Source organism: Elaeis guineensis, chromosome 5 (genome assembly GCF_000442705.2).
Source record: "Elaeis guineensis isolate ETL-2024a chromosome 5, EG11, whole genome shotgun sequence".
NCBI classification, from domain to species: domain Eukaryota; kingdom Viridiplantae; phylum Streptophyta; class Magnoliopsida; order Arecales; family Arecaceae; genus Elaeis; species Elaeis guineensis.
In genome coordinates, this window is record NC_025997.2 from 3,879,470 (window position 1) to 3,898,743 (window position 19,274).

At 38.9% G+C, this 19,274-nt stretch overlaps 2 protein-coding genes across 3 annotated transcripts; one reads left to right on the top strand and one right to left on the bottom strand.

Annotated features, from left to right (window-relative positions):
* The first annotated feature begins 6,932 nt into the window (after nucleotides 1-6,932).
* On the top strand, nucleotides 6,933-9,561 carry LOC105044479 (uncharacterized). Its single transcript, XM_010922399.4, has 2 exons — nucleotides 6,933-7,137; nucleotides 8,505-9,561. Exons 1-2 carry the CDS (start codon nucleotides 7,063-7,065, stop codon nucleotides 9,396-9,398), a joined length of 969 nt encoding a protein of 322 aa, XP_010920701.1. The 5' UTR covers nucleotides 6,933-7,062; the 3' UTR covers nucleotides 9,399-9,561.
* Nucleotides 9,562-9,857: 296 nt separating this feature from the next.
* Nucleotides 9,858-16,281, bottom strand: LOC105044481 (receptor-like protein kinase THESEUS 1). Of its 2 annotated transcripts, XM_073257184.1 has the most exons (4): nucleotides 13,524-16,281; nucleotides 11,370-11,499; nucleotides 10,424-10,490; nucleotides 9,858-10,325 (listed from the first exon to the last, which is right to left on the bottom strand). In XM_073257184.1, exon 1 carries the CDS (start codon nucleotides 16,045-16,047, stop codon nucleotides 13,537-13,539), a length of 2,511 nt encoding a protein of 836 aa, XP_073113285.1. In that variant the 5' UTR covers nucleotides 16,048-16,281; the 3' UTR covers nucleotides 9,858-10,325; nucleotides 10,424-10,490; nucleotides 11,370-11,499; nucleotides 13,524-13,536. The 2 variants fall into 2 exon arrangements, with proteins under 2 accessions (XP_073113285.1, XP_073113286.1); XM_073257185.1 differs by lacking the exon at nucleotides 10,424-10,490.
* Nucleotides 16,282-19,274: the final 2,993 nt, after the last annotated feature.

Below are 19,274 nucleotides of genomic sequence, written 5' to 3' on the forward strand. Positions count from 1 at the left end.
AGAGGTGAGTACCCCATTAACCAACAGCTTAGCATCCGGACTCCAAATGACGTAGCCCACACCACCTCTGCATCCCTCATATTGTCATCAAAATTAACCTTGATAAATCTTGAGATAGAGGGCTAGCCCTAGGAAATCAAAAGAATCCCTCAGGTCGCTGCATGCATAGTAAAGGAGTCCCAAAAATTCGAGATGGCAAGGAATAGGCCAGCAGCATCAAAATGACTGTACTCTACAGCTAGACAACAGACTCTCTCCAGGATCCGATGTGCAGGCACAATCTGGGCATCAAAAATTAGGCTATTTCTAGATAGCCAAATCTAATAGATGACGTACGCCATCCTACCATCCGAGAGCAGGCTTTTTATCATACTTCGACAGATTGCATCCAAGAAAGAAGAAGCCAAAGTCACTATTTGCCACCCAAGACTAGCCATCCCTCACATCAAACTCGCCTTCGGACAATGAAGCAGGACATATTTCGTCGACTCATCCTCCAGCTCATAAATTAAACAGACAATTGGAAGGTTCATGCCTATGTCTCTAAAAAAATATTCATGTCGGCAATCGATTCTAGACAATCTTTCAGAGAAAAAATCTGATCTTAAGATAGATTCTCTCTAGATTCAAGCAGTCTCGATCTTTCTTTCTGATATTGGCCTACTCATGTCAATGAGATCCCTAATAAAGATCTTAGGCAGCAAGACTAGCTCTACATCCTCAAATTATGGCTTCGATGGATAAAAATCATCCTTTAGGTTTTATCAACATAATAAATTAATCTCAGCCATAGCGTGGCAACATTTCCAATGCTAGATACAGTCAATGATGTTGCTTTCAACATGTGACTTGAGGAGTTACCCAAATAGCAGATTAATCATGTTACTCTATGTTGCTTCTCCCTGAACCATGTTTTGATCATATTGCGGTATTGCTCTCCGACATAACAGATTTTTTTGATAAAAAAATATTTGACAACGCAAACTCTGAAATTTATGTTAGAAATGTATCAAATTCTAGTTTATTGATTAATAAGTGCTTTGCCATAAACTTGCCAGCACATATCTAAAGTCTCACTATATCATTGCAAATCATGTCAAGCAAAAACTTCTCTCTCAGCTTAGTAGAGATGAGTAGCTCACCAATTGCAAATATGACTACTGAATCTGTGCGGAGCCCTTACCAATTATGTATATCTTATCCATGGGTGCAATGTAAAATTTCTCTATATGAGAATCCCCAATGATATTGCTGCTGTGGTGTAGAGTTAACACCTAAATAAAAGTCTTCTCCTATTTAAGTATATCTAAAAGAAGAAAGGCCTTCAAATAACAGAAAACAAAAAAAGTCAAAAAAGATAACTACTTTAGGCACCCACAAAAAAGACCTTATAAAATAGAGATACCAATTGTGCAAAATCAAGGATTCTGTTGGAAATTTATATTATGATTAGAGAGGTTTTATAAGGACATATTTTATTGCAGCAATTATTGGTTGGACCAAGTTTATTAGCTTACTAATGGACCACTCGAATCGGAAACCAACATGCACAAAGGTAGATAAAAAGAAATATAGAGGAAAAAAAGCAATATAGATGTGCAAGTTCATGATTAGTCCACTGACTAGGTGGTGGACTTGGTCCATCCAAAAATTTCATATTTTATAAGGCCCAAAGCATTTTCGGGGAAAAAATACATAACGACGACAAGGTGGAGAGTGGTAATCTAATCCACCAAGTCTTTTGTTTCTAACCTCCTCTGGTAATGAGGTGAGGCCGATAACTTAATATATAATTAAGGAGGCTGATACCTGAGCGGGTACCGAACCACGAAAGCCCTAGAGAAGTCTATGGTTTCTTCTTCCACCGAGTCACCAGCGCGGTGGTTTATACGGCGGGGAGGGGCGGAGGCACGTTCGACCTACTACGTCCCTAATTCTTAAACCTAGGCCTTGCATGTGCCTCCTGGCGCGGGGCTTGTGACACGTGTTGCCGGTTCTGTCCGGTAGCGCGCCGCACGTGTATGACTAGGGGCTTCATCTCGGACACGTGGTCCAATGGAGGGGAGGGATACACATGGGAGGTACCTAATACCCATGTGCCCGCCCGCACAAAGGACAAAACGCGCGGAACGCCGCTGGGCCCACCTCATGATTAAGACGTTTTCTTTTTTTTTTCAGACCATTATATTCCCGTGCCCTCCTAAAAACTAAAAGGCACCCGAATGAAAACTCCCCAAACAGACCCGAGTAGAATCCCCGCGTCTTATTCGTTCCTTTCTTAACTTTTTTTTTTTAGGTGATAAAACCCTGGTACCAAAATATTATGAAGAATATCACCAGCCACAAAGACAAAAATCGTATATAAAATTATTACTTCTCATATAGGCAAAAATCACATATATTAGTTTTTATATCATCATCATATGAATATACGGTGCAATAGTTTTTTGGTTTTTGATATGTTTTTCTTAAACATTATATGCTCTGTATTAGATTATATTTTTAATAACATAGGTTAATAATGTAATTTTAATTACAATTTAATTATTAATTATAAGATACTTGGTAGCTTTTATATCATAATATTTTAAATAAAATATTATTTTATAATAGAATGTTTGAAAAGAAGACCATCAAGAATTAGATGTATTTTGAATCTAGTTAGTAATGATTACAAAAATATATTCAAAGAAATATTCTACCATCTTTTTGATTTTTTTACAGGGATATTTAATATTTAAGATATGAATTGTTATACGCTATCAAAATTATGGCAACAAATATGATTGCAAAGAAAAGTGTTTCAAAGTCAGAACCTAGGATCACACATAAGCCATTTGATTATTCTTAGTATCTAGCAATAAATATTTGGCTCACATAATTGAGTTACTCTGTCCTTTACCTGCAAAGTCAATTGGTCCGAATTCCTGTGGAGTTAAGTATGGTCGTAGGTATCCTTTCGTGTGTTCACGGTATTATTCTTGTTTGTGTCAGCGTTTGGATGTCATGTATCAAATTATTAGGGCCTTGGTATGGATAGATTCCTAGTTCCAAAATATATATATATATCTAGGGTCTGTGGTTTTAAGAAGCATAGTGCCTCCGCGTGCAAGGGCATACGTGGCGTGCATAATGAAGCGAAGAAACCGTGTTTGTCTGTACGTTACAACATATAATATTCTGAAAGTTTGTTTGGATAGGGATGTGCCTTTTGTTGTCCCCCTCGGGGCTAATATTTTCCGGGAGGCACATGATTAGGTCGACCGGTAAAGCCGTTGGGGTTTAAACCCTAATAAAACTTAGGCCCGGGGGAAAGGGGAGCCAACGGTCACCTCTTTTGCGGACCAAAGCTCCGCCTCTCCGCGGGCGCGTCCCGCGTACTGAAGGGGCGTGGTGGGCCCCCGCCCTACACGTAATTTGACGATGGCGACCCAATGGCACGAGCCTCCTCCCAAAAGGGGCGATCATAGCCCCGGACAGGACCAATCGATTAGGGTCTTTCCTTTGACTTCCTGTTCTCTTAGATGCCCCTATATATATATATATATATATATATCACGATTTTTATTTTTTAAACCATTAAAAGGAGTAATATTGATTCTGTTTGTTATATTGCTTGGGATTGAAGGGTCATGTGCTCAAGCATGTAGGTTATTCATAGCATTCTTTTTTTTCAAAGATCCCGACTGAGTAACCTCTACATTTGTATGTTACGTCCATCTCACATCGGCATCGAACCTCGGCTTTTTTTCCAAGTGGCAACGGGTGATGCTGTCCAAACAAGTGGTTGATGGTAGGATGGTACTATGCTGAACTAAATCACCTTCGCTTAAAATATCTCTTAGTAATGTCCCTGTAGACTTGTGACAGAGGAGGTAATCCCTTGAATTTTGAAAGCAATCCACTAAATTGAATTCATAAATGTAAAATCAAAATATAATTGAGCCTGGAAAGCATATGACACACCTTAAATTTAAATTTAATAATTTTAATTATATATTTTTTTTCATATGCCAAAATAAGTGCATTCAAACTAAATTAAGAAATTCACTGTAGTTGATAACAATACGAAAGTAACTTGTCCCTGTCAAATGATCTCACTTGTCCAATAGTGTGTTTCTTTCAATCAGAAGATCAAAGATTTCGTAGCAAGTAATTAATTTAATTATATGAGACTAGATTCTGCATGCCGAGGACATCACCTAAACTGTAGCCATTTTGTTGCAACCTTTTCCATCAATTTGTTGGGGCCCATAATCACATGCTGGAACAGTAGTTTGCCATGTTGTACTCTTCATAATTCTCTCTTTATCTTCTTCCCCCTCGAGAAAAACTCTCATCTAGTATCTCTAGTAGATACAAATCTCATATTTTCCATTAACACGACCTCTTAGCCACACGCTCTCAAACCTTCCTGCAGCTAAGGAAAATGGTGACACAACATAGAATACCATGATGGCTTTTGCTTTCTTCAGAAAAAATCTTGATGGCAGAAAGAAACAGAACCACAAATTTTTATATATTATATATATGTAGCTTCCCTTGCTAAATTTCTAGCGCAGACCTGTGCACATTTAAATAGGATCATCCTTCACTGCCATCGCTGGCCGAGGGTATATAGGACCACTTTGGTCATTAAGGTGGAGGGCCAAAGGAATTCCAATAATTAAAGAGGGGAGTATGAGATCACTTTAGGGAGGAGCTAAAAGATGGCAAGATCCAATGTACAAGACCCCCCGGATTTTCATGTCTCATGACGTTTGTCCGCTTCCCACCGGAAAGAGATCCCTCCCTCCCCCTTCTTAGCTTTACACAACCAATTTTATATCATATCACAACCCAAAGCAAGCCGAGACAAATAAACTACACATCGATGCATGTCTTGTGAGTGCACCGGCCGCTTGCTTCCAATAAACAAACCATGCACCAAAATATTCTGGCCGGTTCCCTCCGCCGCGACTTTAATTTGGGCGCGACACCAACCGAGGCAGCAGTGACTTGGTGTGAAAACCCCACCGCATCCCCACGGTGCCCTTCCCCATGCCTCTTGTCAGCTTTCACCTGCTTCTTTCCTCCCCCAGGGATAAAACTCATTGTATATACTGTGTTGTATACTAACAACAACAACAACCATTTTTATATCGACTTCCTTCTAGATTGACATTTTTTACGTTCCGGTTTGCCTAAGTAGACCATAGAAAATAAAAGGGAGCCAAGTATAGGTCAACTCTGAGACTGACTTATTCAATCGAGCTTCATTACATTCTATAAAACGAAAAAAAGCTAAGAAATTTTTTTAAAGATACCTTTTATATATATATATATATATATATATATATATATATATATATATATATATATATATATATATATATATATGGCAGAGCCCTCCTTTCGACCCATATATATCTATCAAAAGATGAATAATGCTAGGGATTGGATCGTTAATTATGTGACAGAGCATTTGGGTGAAGTCGTTTAGATGAACCACAACACCATTCCTTCTCTTAACCATGTTTTATTTTTTGATTTTGTTCGATGTATGCATGCCAGTTTAAAATAATTTTTTCACCTCAAGAAAAAAAAAGAAAGAAAATCTTATGTGGACAAATATTACTGTTTGGAAACCCTGTTAATGTGGAAGTTGCTTTGTTCCATATAGTCACTTGGTTACACTTATCCTCTTAGAGTCGCTAGCTTGGTCACATGCTATGGTCTCAGTCTATAGCATTAACAGTCTCCAGACAAGCACCAAGGTTGGTCCACTCATATAAAAGCCAAATTTGCTGTCATGCGTTTGGAAATAAAAACCTTGACAAGTGCCGGCTTAGAAATAGACTTGTAGAGTTACAGATTTTGATCAAAAATAATGATGCGTGCGAATTTTCCAACTTTGCTGTTAAAAATGGTATCATTAACCCGTGTGCATTCAATGTAAGCAATGACTGATGTATGGCCTAAACATTTACTGCTGGTTAATATTTTCAGATGTTCAAATTTTAAATTTGATTCAATGGTACACCTTGATCTTTATGGTAAGTAATTATCAGATACTCCTTACAGTATAATTGGCATAAAAAGGGTCGATAGATATCTTTCCACATGAAATGCTTTACGTCCGGCCACTGGTGGGCATGCGAATTTAAGATGCCTGCTAAATTGAAATAGATGGACCGTTGGTTCTTTCCCTCATGATCATGTCTCAATTCACAGGCCTTTTGCAAATCTTATACCATCCTATTCCTTACGCTCGATCTTATGGCTGATGCCAATAAAAACAACTAAAATACGCTGGTATGGCCTCCACGGTATCACATGATTTGATCTATGCTCCGTGAGAGCCCAAATCATTGACATCAAAGCATCAGATGACATTTGATGAGACGCAATGGTGCACGAACAAATTGTACACCCATTTGTCACAGATTAACAAAACACCATATATATTTTTTTTTAATAAAATTTTTTTTGTGCCTTTGAGGCTGTAAAATTAGTAAATCCGATCATAGCAAGGATTTCATTGAGGGTCAGAAAGCTAGCGGTATAGAGTCCACCATTGGAGGGCCATCCATGTATCATAGAGAATGAAATAAGGTTTTTTAAGCCAATTCAAATCCGAAAATTGCTTCCCACCCTTCCAGGGAAAACAAACAAAAGAAAGAAAATATCTTTCATAAGGCAAGTAGTTCGCTTTAAATTTATTCAATAGAGTATTGACAAAGGGAGAGAGAGAGAGAGATAGAGACCCGAGCGAGAGAGAGGTCATGGGATGGGAGAGACAGGGGCCCTCAAAGGACGGAGAGGATTCCTGGACTAATTTCTATAAAGAGGGGTATGATTTGGCAAGTTTCCATAGAGAAAATTCCACATTCCTTTTATCTCTTCCATTTCAAAACGGAACCAGGCCCCTCCCCCCCACCCCCACCCCTTCATTTTGCTCAACTATTGGCTTCTTCCAGAGCCAAACCCCTATATATATATATATATATATATATAACCAACAAAGCAAAGCTCCCATAGACTGGAGAGGAGGAGAAGAGAAGGAACGTTGTCTCTTGTGATATGGGTGTAGATCCGTGGGCTCTCGCCGAGGTCACCGTGGACTCCTTGCCCTCCCTTTGGACTTCCCACCATGAGGTCTATCTCTTGTTCTAAGATTGGTTTTAGATTTTGTTCTTTTGTTTTTCGTTGCTAATGTGTTTTAGTTTGGATTTTGTTCTAACGGTTTTGAATTGTAGTTGTAAGTTAGATTAGTGTTTATGGGGGGTCTTGGCTTATCGTTGCCGGAACGGTCGGCTGGTCGGACCGGTCAAGCGGTAGGGCCGAAGTGGCCGTCGGCCGAGTGGTCCTCCGATCGGGTCTTGGAACGTGAGACAGCGGTGGCAGCCAATAGAAAGCCGCCACGCTTCTGAGTCTCGGTGTTTGGTTTCGGGACTCTCGGGGATGCGGACGCTGTTTCGAGTTACGGAATGAACAGCTGATCCGGTCGGCGCGGTCCGGAACAGAGTTTAGGAGCGGTGGGAAGCTTGAGCACGTTTCTTTCATTTTTGGGTGATTAAGCTGGATTTGGGAAGCAAACGCGTTCATGGATATAAATTCCTTTTTTTTTTTTTGTTGAAGATTTTTTCTGGAGTGTTTTCGAAGCTTTTAATTTCGTTTTTTTTGGAGAAAATATCCAGTCTTAGGTCTAATGTCTCCAAGATAATTACTACTTTTTATTTTTGTTTCTTGGTTGGTGTCCTTTTGAGGGGTTTCAAAATTATAGGCATTGTTTTTGTTGCTTCTCACATATTTCATGTTTGGCAAGCGGGTAATGTTGACTCTCATCACGAGCATCATGTATCTAGTAGTATAGGGATTGGTTTTTTTAAGTTTTTTGGGTTCCCCGCAAAGATTCTTTTGATCATATTATCGTACTCATAGATTCTGAGCGCCAAGAGTGCTGCAAAACTTTGTAGTAATTTTCCAAAATCGAGTTCGTTTTGGATGATTAACTGTGTTGCAATAAAGAAAGAAGATGGAGGGATTACGTTAGAAAGATTGAATTAGTGTGTTGGTGTAACTCTTTTGTCTAAATTCTCAGAGGACATACAGAAGAAATTTGTTATGCCATCAAAGTAAGTACATACAGTTTATACCAATTAATAGGGATTCGGCGCATTTATATCCAGTTACTAATAAATAAATCTTAACAAACAAGTTAATGATTCAATCTCATCTCAAAAAAATAGTTAATGATTTAATCTTTTCTGATATGTAGTAATCTTTTCTTATTTAAGGAACATCTCATACAAATTTACTTTGAGGTATGGTTGGATATGATGTGTCCCCTCTTATGATTCATCTCTTCTACGACTCCAGTTGGATCATACAGCAATAACTCCATGCTATATTTTCAATGAAGTATATAAGTGTCTTCTGAATTCGAGTATAAATCTATGGGGTTACTTGTTTCTATATATCAGCTCGGTTTCTAGAAAGTTTCTGTTTGTTTACTTGAACAGACTGTGGAGGAGTTGAATCATAAGCTTCTCCGTGCGACCTTGGAACTCGAAGCGCTCAGAAATGGCTTCAAGGAGGAAAGGAGGAAGAGTGAGGAAAATATGAATCAGCTAATCCAAATTCTGAAGGTAACCACCCAGGAAAGAGATGAAGCCAGGGAACAACTACAAGTCTTGGTCAACAAAATTGCGCAACCTCACTCGGCTGAGCTGGTTCCTCTCCTTTCTTACCTCCAACCTGATAGTCCACAGATTTGGCAAGCAAGAGGCAATTCCAGTGTCACAGAATCTGAAAGCCTATCCGACACTCCAAACCAGCACTCCTATGGATGCTCTCCTGTCGAGTCCTTCTTTGAAACAGTTACTTCTCCCGAGATGACAAGCTTGAATGGAGCCGACTCCTGCAACATTGGACCCCCACAGCAACCCCACTTTCTCGAAAATAATCACTCTTCTTCCATGGTAATTTCTCATGGCACTGGTAAGTATGATCGCGGTGATGCTATAATCGACAGCATCGCTGCGAAGAAGCCATTGCCAGAGAAAGGAAAGCTGTTAGAAACTGTGCTGAAGATAGGTCCAGTACTGGAGACACTTATGGTGGCTGGCCCCCTTCCTCAATGGCGCAATCCTCCTCCACTGCAGCCATTTCAGATTCCTCCTGTGACAATCAAAGCTCGCAATGCTAAACTGCCCAACCGAGCTGCTATTTTGAATTCTAATCATTCGATTCAGAGTTCTCCAGATGAGAAATCTAATGGATTGTCTCAGGTGCATGCTGCGACGATGTTGAATTTTTCCAGTACAGTAAACCTCTGTGTCAGGAACAGACCTATGACGTTGCCTTGTGTTAGCAGCCACCAGGGCTTTGAGGCGAAGCGGCAGAGGATTCAATAAACTGCTGGTAAATGATGAGAGGGAAATGTCTTGGTTTAGATAGGTTTTCCAGAAGACACATGCTCTGCTTTTCTTTTTTTTCCCCTTTTTCTAGGAACTGCTAATCTCTATTAAGAATATAAAACATGTTTATGATGTAAATGGCATGAGCTTTTTTTTTTTTTTCCTGTCTACCAATGCTAATGTTTCGTTGTGAAATAATCTTTTTCATATTAGATTCACCGTTTGATTTGTCTCTTCATCTTAAGCATGTGAGACACGCACACACACCCCTACTTTAACTTTGAAACAGTACATATCCTTGATTATGGTAGGATTGGGGTCATTAAAATTGTTTCTAGTTCTTGAAATGATGGTTATCAGTTCAAATGCTAAGGAAAATCTTGATCGCTTTGATGACACCTTAGATGGTTATCCTATTACCATTGGTTATCACACGTAAGTTTCTGACTGCATCTGTGAAAAGTTCCCTAGTCTCAGACAGAACCAGAGAACAGCTTTGTTTGATAGTAGTTTGTATGATTCTGTCCACAAATAAAGGCTTTACATGAACTGCAGTAAAAACACATGCAGAAGGAAAAAAATACAGTCAGATCAGTGCTTTGTAGTTTGTCACCGAACAGTAGTATAATGTGTAGGATCTAGCTCCGCACTGCTGTATCTATTTTTCCCTTGGATATAAGAAATCTCCAGCACTTGAGGCTACATTAAAATCCGACATCGTTAACAATCCTGAAATCCTTATGATCCATCGATATGCTGTCCATCCTGGGGAATCCATTGTGCCATTCATGCGGTAACTGCAGTTCTGTTCCTACTTCTAAGTGCTGCCCTTTAGGGACATGGTGCGGTAGAGAGTTCTGTGCCTCACTAGATTCCCTCCAGAAGATATGATGCTGATTCAACGACACATTTAAACATGCATATCTGCAGAAAAGAAGTTTAAATGGGTAAATAACTAGAAACTCAAATGAAAGTTTGTGGAGAAAATTGTAAAACATGACAACACCCAGAGGTGAGCCTACAATTGACGTTCATTCCAGCAGGCAGCTATGACCATGTCCATGCATCATCTGAAACACTTGTTAACAGCTGGAGATAAACAAGATTCATGTTATTTTATAATTCGATATAATTTTTTTTAATGAAAATAATTCGATGTAGTTGTTAAATGAGATTGTCAGCAGGAAACAAATATTACGTGAAGCTTCATAAATATGGAATGCCCAAATTATAGTAATTAGCTAGTTAGGAAAAAGAAACAAAAGACTGAATGAATGTTTATACAGAAGTAGACGGGCAATTCTTGTTACATCAAATAGGATGCAATTAAGAAAAAGAATATAGCACGAAAGTTTGCCAAACTGATTGGTTTTAAAAGAATACTGTTTCTCCATTTCTCCTATTTATATATCATGAATATCAGAAATGTGTAAATTGACTGAAACTGACAGGATCAGACATTAACCACCATATCATTCTATTCTACTGAAAACCATTAGTTTGAGATAGTTTACTTTCTGGAAGAAATTAATCAGCACAACTCTGAAAAAGAAACAGCTAGAACATCTCAGTATCTCACTTACCATTAAAGGTCCAACTTGCATACTGGCTGCAAAATTCAGTATCAAAAATATGAATCATGAACACCAATTACTCCAACCGATGCTGACAATGGTTGATCATTTTGTCTTACAACAACTTCTTGGCTTCCACAACTTAAAAATGACAATAATTCCACAATCTTATCATTACTCTTAACCATAAGCACACAAAGTTGCAGACATCCAGCAGCAAAACAAGGGAGACAAAAGGCACATGATTAAATAGCCTCAACTTCCTTAGCTTGGATATTTATTACAAAAACACATGCATGATGTGCACCAGTGAAGAAAACAATACCGAAATTGACAAAACAGAAGACATGCATAATATTTTAACTAAACAAATAGAGCTAAAGATTAAACATACTTCTGATCCTTGAAGAAGTTACAATCACCAGAAGAAGGTGGAATGTCAAACTGCATGTCATGCTTGCCGATAGGTTTCCAGTCTCCTCAACAACCATTAATATGATTCTCTATCAAGTCATGATGCAAGGCTGCAAAGCATAGAAGTAAACACTCAATAGAAATTCGCATAACTGAAACACAGATGGTTCAATTGGCACACTGTTCAGACTTTTAAGATACCTGAGTATTGGGCTTTAAACAAAATCTCCATGATAATTTATTAAGACCATGTTTACCTTCCTGTAGGTATCCAAGCCAATGGAGTAGTGTACTGTTAAAATAACTTAAGTCACAGGTCCTCATTACTCCAACAAATAATATCCAAGTTGTTCATTGATAGGTTATAGATGAGCAGATATATATATATATATATATATATATATATATATATATATATTATATATATATATTATATATATATATATAATTGGTTGATCCATAAAGAAGCTCAGAGATTACAAGATCTAAATGATAGATTTCAGCATTAGCTAAAGCGAGATGTCAAATGGGGTGCTCCAATTAAATTTTAATAGATAAATATTCCAACCTATGCAATCCTGGGGGCTTGTCTAGATTTATCCTTCTAGAAGCCGACACATAAACATCATCCATGCATTTAAAGTTTTCTAAGTGATGGACTGTGACTCTTGGTTCCTCCATTATTGCCAATGGTTGCTTCAGATAAAGTGACATTCAGCTAAATATTTTTGTACCCATGTATATATCTCCATCTATTTTAATGGGTGGAGGATAAGTCTAGGGAACCGATGAATAGAATGGGTCTTTTGGCATGGTATTTCATTGTACTCGTGAAGGCTTTCCTACCAAGTTCTGACAACCCAGTATAGCATGACCAAGGTGGTGGCCCTAAGCACAAGGAAGCATCCCATCAGGTAAATTACTATTACATATTTCTTAAGAAACATTTTTCATCAGTTGGTTCCACATATTCTTGTGACTAGGATATCCTTGAAAATCACATCCTGGATCCTTGGTGTCTTCACCTAAGTTTCTTTGCTCCATGAAGCTTCTTTTATGTGCAATTCTACTAACAAGTCATTTGAAGTATATTTTGTTTAACCAGCACATAATGATATTTGAACCAAATTAAAAGCAGATTTCCCATATTTTGAGTTGCAATGAATCAGCCCTTTCAGTGAGCAAGTAATTGTATGCATATGTGTGGGTCATGCAGGTCCTTTCAGTGAATAGGTTCGTGTCCTAAGGTGTTAGACAAACAATGCAGGTGGATTAAATGCAATCAGTGCAGTAGCATCATCCTACTGTCTCTAGCTGAACTAATGATACCATGAATGCCATAATTTGGATGTTTGATGTGGGGTCATTGTGATTCAGAAAGGAGTAGCATCTAACTGCCTCGCACGTCACATATTCAGGCTTTTGAGATGCACACCTTTGACTGATTTAGTCCGGAGGCAGAAATATGATGAGTTAACCCCATTATGCATAACTCCTCATAAGAGAGAGAGAGAGAGAGAGAGAGAGAGAGAGAGAGAGAGGATGAGAGAGAAGACAATTGAAGTAATGAAATGGGCACTGCTAATATTATTTTTCATATGTTCATACCTACACGTCATGGATTATGAACCTTTACAACTAACAATTTGCACATATAACATCAGAAGAATACCTGTGCACAGCACAATACGCTTTATGCTCATAAGATAGAACATGGGTCATCCTTCTCATTAATCTTCATAATTGAGGAACAAGAATTCTTGCTAGTGTTGACATTATTCACAGTTGTCCTTACTGTTTTTTTTTGTCCAAGTACTTTATCCAGTTAAATGTGAACTTCCTGTTCAACATTACTGCATTTTCTATGTTGTCCAAACATAAAATATTTTTTTTAAAAAAAACTTCAAATTGATATCATGCTTTATCAATCAATCAAGCTACATGTAATGTCACACTAAACCTAGAAAAAAGCAATGGATGCTTCTAAAAACAGCCAGCATAGAGGTTCATAAAAAATACTGCTTGTTGGAATCATTCATAGGCTTGTTTCATGGTAAGGAAAACTGACAAGGAGAATTCACCAACTATCTATATGCAATTTTAGCAGTAACAGGAGTGGTGAAACCAAGCTTACCCCTATGGGCTACCTATCTTCCCCTTGGATCGATCAACTGTGAGAATACTCTACTTGTCACCCCATCAGTTCCATCACTGACAACACTGAAGTTATCGTGCTCTCTAGTCTCTATTTGTGGAATCCATTCTGGGAGGTCCTCAATGCCATTTGTGCTGCTCCCCTCCCCAATTACTCTTGTGAAAGACTCCTGCAGTTGCAGGGCATATTCCAAGTTCCATAAAACATCTCCCATTGATGGTCTCTCAGCCCCATGCTCTGCTAAACACTTTTCTGCTGTTTCACCAAACTTTCGTAGCGAATCAAGACTAATGGTGCCCACAAGATGCGGATCAATTATCTGCTCTAACTGACCCCGCTTTTGCCAGTTTGTTGCCCACTCCACTATGTTTACCTGATCTCTTGGGAGTGCTGGGTTGATTGCAGGCCTAGCACACAAAACCTCCATCAGAACAACTCCAAAAGAGTACACATCTGATTTTTCTGTAAGACGCTGCCTTCTGAAGTACTCTGGATCAAGATAGCCAAAGCTTCCTTTCACTGCTGTACTCACATGGGTCTGCTCAAGAGTTGGCCCGGACTTGGACAAACCAAAATCAGCAACCTTAGCAGTTAGATTCTCATCGAGGAGAATGTTAGTTGTCTTGACGTCTCTGTGGATAATAGTTTCAGCAGCCCCAGTATGGAGGTAATGCAAACCTTTAGCAGCTCCTATGCAGATCTCAAGCCTCTGCTTCCATGAGAGAGCTGGAAGATCAGAGCCATACAGATGCTTACGGAGGGGACCCCCAGCCATGTATTCATAGACAAGCACCATCTCATTGGCTTCATGACAATAACCTATTAGAGAAACCAAGTGGCGGTGGCGCAGCTTGGATAACATCTCTATCTCCGTCCTAAACTCTGCCAATCCTTGCTGGGATCGGGGGTTCCCCCGTTTCACCGCCACCACAATGCCATTATCCAACACCCCTTTGTACACCTTTCCGAAGCCACCCACGCCTATAACCAAGCTCTCATCAAAGTTTTTAGTCACTTGCTGTATTTCCGAGAAGGCTAGTAACTGGCCTAAACCCTGAGAAGGCTTTGATGAAGCATAACTACCAGCAGACACCTTTGTTTCCGAGTTGCCCGTGTGAGCATGAAGAGCCACAGGGGAAGGCAACCGGGCCACAGCAGCCTTCTTCGCCTTCTTTCGACGACCAAAGTACAATAAGAACACTGAAATAACCAAACCCAGCAGTGCTACACCTCCCAAACAAGATGGAATGACAAGTATCACCTTCTTTTTCTTCTTTCTCTCCTCCACACCGATCAATCGTGCACCATGAGATGCATCGAAAGCATTCTCCGAATCAATAAACTTCAAAATCTCGACTCCATTAAGAATTGCATTAGGAGGGGAATTAGAAACCTGGGAAGGGCCTACTTGAACCATAATTTTATGCGACTCCATCGGAAGATTCACAACGAAATCGACAAAGTAAGCAGTCGATAACTCTGTCTTGGTTGTGATATCAAACAAGCTCAAAGCAGACTGGTTATTGATATAGACATCGAATAGCATACTGTGCACTGCTACATTCAAAAAATCACAGAAATGTAGCCGAACCAGATAATTAAAATGCGAATCAACTTTAAACAACCAGGAGATATTAAACTTCTGGTTACCGACATTAGCATCCGCCATTTCTTGCGCAGTTGCATAGACCAAATTTGGCGCCATATGGGCAGGAACTCCGGCGGGGTATCTGATGGAAGCTGGGTTGGTGGAGACGGTGTGCGCCGAAGCCGAGTTGATCAAGAACTGCCGATCGGTCTCCCAAGCCCTCCACAAGCTGTCATTTCTTGGACCCAGACTCGGACCGCCGACATTAATTCTATAAACGGTCTCGAAGGCGACATCGGAAGAGATGTTGACGCCTGCTCCCGGAGGAACAGGGGATGCGACGGAGGGAATCATTCCGTCCGGCATCGATATGACCTCGATCGCATTGATGAAAGCAACCGAGCCATGGGATGGAGCGAACACCAGAGTTAATGGATTCGAAGTCGATCCCGCTGCGATGATAAATTCCTTCAAGAGAACGGAAGAGCTGGCGCTCGATTTCGGATGAGAAGAGGTGTGAAAGAGGGTGAATCCATTGGCGGCGACAGAAAAAACTGCGGATTTCGGGTCGCACGGAGGAGAACGGAGCGGACGAAAATGCAACCTCAAGAAATGTCTGCCGGTTCGGCCAATGCGGAATCTATACTCGGACTTTTGGGTAAAAAGTCGAGCGCTTCCGTGGAGATCGGAGGAGTTGGTGACGACGACATTGCGGGAAATGGGGGAGAGAGTGAAGGACGAGCGGTGACCTGAGTCGTCGGGAAGAAAAGCTCGGCCGTCGTCGGAAGTGACGGTGGTAGCTCCGCCGCAGTTGATCAAGAAGTCGTCTTTGGGCACGAAGGCAGCGACGAGGGGTTTAGAAAAGAGTAGGGGATGGAGGAGGAGGAGGAGGAGGAGGGTTGTGGTGGTGTCCATGGATGGGGGGTTTGAGCAAGATGGGAGTTGGAAGGAATGGAGAAGATGGGGAAAGTGGTTAACTTTGGGGTGTGGTCTTAGTTACTTTGTGGGGAAGGGAGGGGTGTGAGGTATGGCCATGGGGAGTGGTGGCGGTGGTGCAGGTGTTTTAAGAGTCTTTGGCTTTTCCCGAGAGAGATGCAGAGGAGGGAGTGAGAGCTCATCGATGTTTATGTCTTTTTTTTTATATCTTTGCCAACCGGTGGGGGCGGTGCCTGCAGCAAGGGTTTAGATCAAAAAAAAAAATAATAAAGAGAAAAAGAAGAAGAAGAAGGAGAAGAAGAAAAAAAAAAAAAAGAAGAGCATTCCATCTTATCTGAAGAAAAACCTCTCTCTCTCTCTCTCTCTCTCTCTATATATATATATATTTAGGAGTGCATTGTGGTCTATTCTCAAGATTAGTCTCGGGATTTTGGACTTGAATGTAGGGCATTGTGGCCTATTCTCGAGACTAGTCTCGGGACTTCGGACTTCAATGGAGGGTATCTTGATGCGGATAAATATAAAAATAAAATAAAATAAAATAAAAAATAATAAAAAATAAAATAAGAAGAGAAGGGAAGAAGAAGGAGGAAACAAGAGCATCACTATTGTTGAATAAATAATGACTACCAACTCATTGATATGCATTATGTTGGGCATATAAATTATTTTTAATTATTTCAATTTTTACATAATTCATACTAAGTTTAATGATGCTTGTAAGTTTTATTTTTTAATTAAATATAAGGTGCATTTTGTTTATAAAATTATTATCAGAATGGCTAAATCTGTAATATGTGGTTGGCTCATCATCGAAATAAAAAAAATAAATTAAAATATAAAATTAAAATAAAAAAATTTAAGTACTAAAAAATAAAAAATAAATTTTAAATAATTAAAATATTTTTATTTCTTCTTAAAATCGGTATTGGAATAGAACCTTTTCAACCAAACAAGAGCCAATAACTTTGTTTTGAAGCCAAACTCCGCTAACCAAATATGCCTACAGTTTCGTTTGTCATGGATGAAAGGCTAATGGAGTTACTTATCAAAAAACAAAGGCCAACGAAGGCTTGTTCGTGGGGTTTGTCCACACTTGATCGAGACGGTCCCGATGGGTCACGTGTAGGATCACATGTGTCCTTATACTGTCGCAAGCACTGCCCTGCAAATTATTGAAATAATCATTACTGCGATCCAAAATGAAAACGAAAACAAATCGACGTCATGTTTTATTTTTCTTTCAATATTAACACATGGGTCTCCACGGGCACCTCCTTTTAAACGTACTTCTCTTTTAATACATATTTATTGTTGGATGGCATGTTATTTGTAAGTCCTCTCCTCTTTGTGAATTATTTATGAGATAGATCTAGCTTGCATAATTAATACTTGATGCAAACTCGGTGCAAGCATTGCATGTGATGCTCACTCGATGGTCATTCTAGGTCTCAATCGACAATAAAGGTATAGATATTTTTAATTTCCATCGAAGTGCTTGATGTGGATCCATTGCTAGCATTGGAACATTGATTTAAGAAATTTCAAGTGGGGAGGTTGAGTTTATTCATTCATCTTATTTATATAGAAATATATAATGATGCTACAATTACTCTAAAAAAAAAATGATACATGATGCAACATAGTTCTTCAAGGATCATAGGATACTGGACTCTTAAACATCCCTACCTTCTATTACTGTAATCTTATTTGGAGTACATTAGTCCGCATGGCATTCTCTTGGATCTACTTAAATCTAACCATGAACACATAAATTTTTCCATAGATCCATTTAAATCTAATCACAAATATCATAAATTTGATCGCAAATATCATAATTAGTTTGTGATGAGTCCAAATGGATAACTACTATAATGTCCAATACTCCATATAGGTCACAAACTAGATTTATTCTGATGCTTTTTGTAACAATATAAATATCAGTTAGTAAATACTATTTGTAAAAATAGCAGCCAGTAAATGCTTCATTTTTTGAGTTTCTTTTAATGTACAACTAAATACATACTTATATAGATCTCACACAACATAACAAGATATTGAAACAATTAGCTGTTTATCAAAAAAAAAAATACAGATAGATAAAAAATATTTTTTGAATATTTTTTGATGTAGAACTAAATACAAATTTGCATATATCTCATATAATATAACAAGGCATTCAAACCTTCTTGATCGTAAATCTTTGAAAAATAGGCATTGCTATTCTGTTTGACAACTTTTGTCTACACATTTGCTTAAGCCAAGAAATTTGCAGATTTTCTCAAAGACGGGCTCAGGTACGTGCACAAAGAATGTAATTTAGATCAAAGTAGCTTACGCCTGTTTGATCAAAAAGGTAGCTTAAAACCACGGTTGTTGCAGATGTGGGATGGATGGTAATCCAACAGGCATTTTGCAATTCTTTGAGTCACAATCTGCATGCCATTTGAGTCCTAAACATTGTCAGAACCGATTAAAGTCCAGGTACGTAATAAAACTTGAATACATGGATCAGTGAAGATCTCTAGTGACGGTGGTGGGAATTGTCAACTTGTTTGACTAAATTCACCAGAAGTACCTGCCACCTTATCAGCTTTATGATCCGCTGCTAGAAAGAAAGACCGTAGTCAACTCTATAGTATGAGTAACAAAAAGCCAACTGTGTCAGAGGACTCAGAGCACGCCCAACAGCACAATATCAGTTGAAGATCTGAAAGAGTATACTTTGGGATGAAGGGTTCTTAATTCTTTACTCTTTTTTTAGCTTCGTCTGATCTCACACTCACTACATGCCTCTCTTCTTTTCCTTTTAAAAAAAAAAAAAAATCATCTCCCTCATGCGTCCAAGGTGTAGACTTTAAAGAGCTGATGGAGGTAGTCAACTATACAGCTCATCTTTTAAAACAACAAAAAAAAAAAGTTAAAAAGTTAAAAAGAACAAAGTAAAAAAGTAATTAGATGGTTAATTCTAGCTATGCTACAACATTTCGTGATGTTAATCATGATGTTCATTAGCCTTTCCCAAGGCTGATGCTCATCTTTTAAAATTCTGGTCTATGATTTGAATCCACAGCTTCAGTGCTGAAACCAATTCCAAAAATGAGAGTTTTGAGTTGTCGATTCATCCAAGGAAGTAAAAGGTTAAGAATTGGGGTAAGGCTATCGCATGGGACGGTTGTTTAAACTTAAATTTTCGCAGCCACTGA

Coding starts and splice junctions, on each gene's coding strand:
- LOC105044479 (XM_010922399.4), top strand. CDS start 7,063: ATGGGTGTAGATCCGTGGGCTCTCGCCGAGGTCACCGTGGACTCCTTG. Junction 7,138..8,504: donor TTTGGACTTCCCACCATGAG/GTCTATCTCTTG, acceptor TTACTTGAACAG/ACTGTGGAGGAGTTGAATCA.
- LOC105044481 (XM_073257185.1), bottom strand. CDS start 16,047: ATGGACACCACCACAACCCTCCTCCTCCTCCTCCTCCTCCATCCCCTA.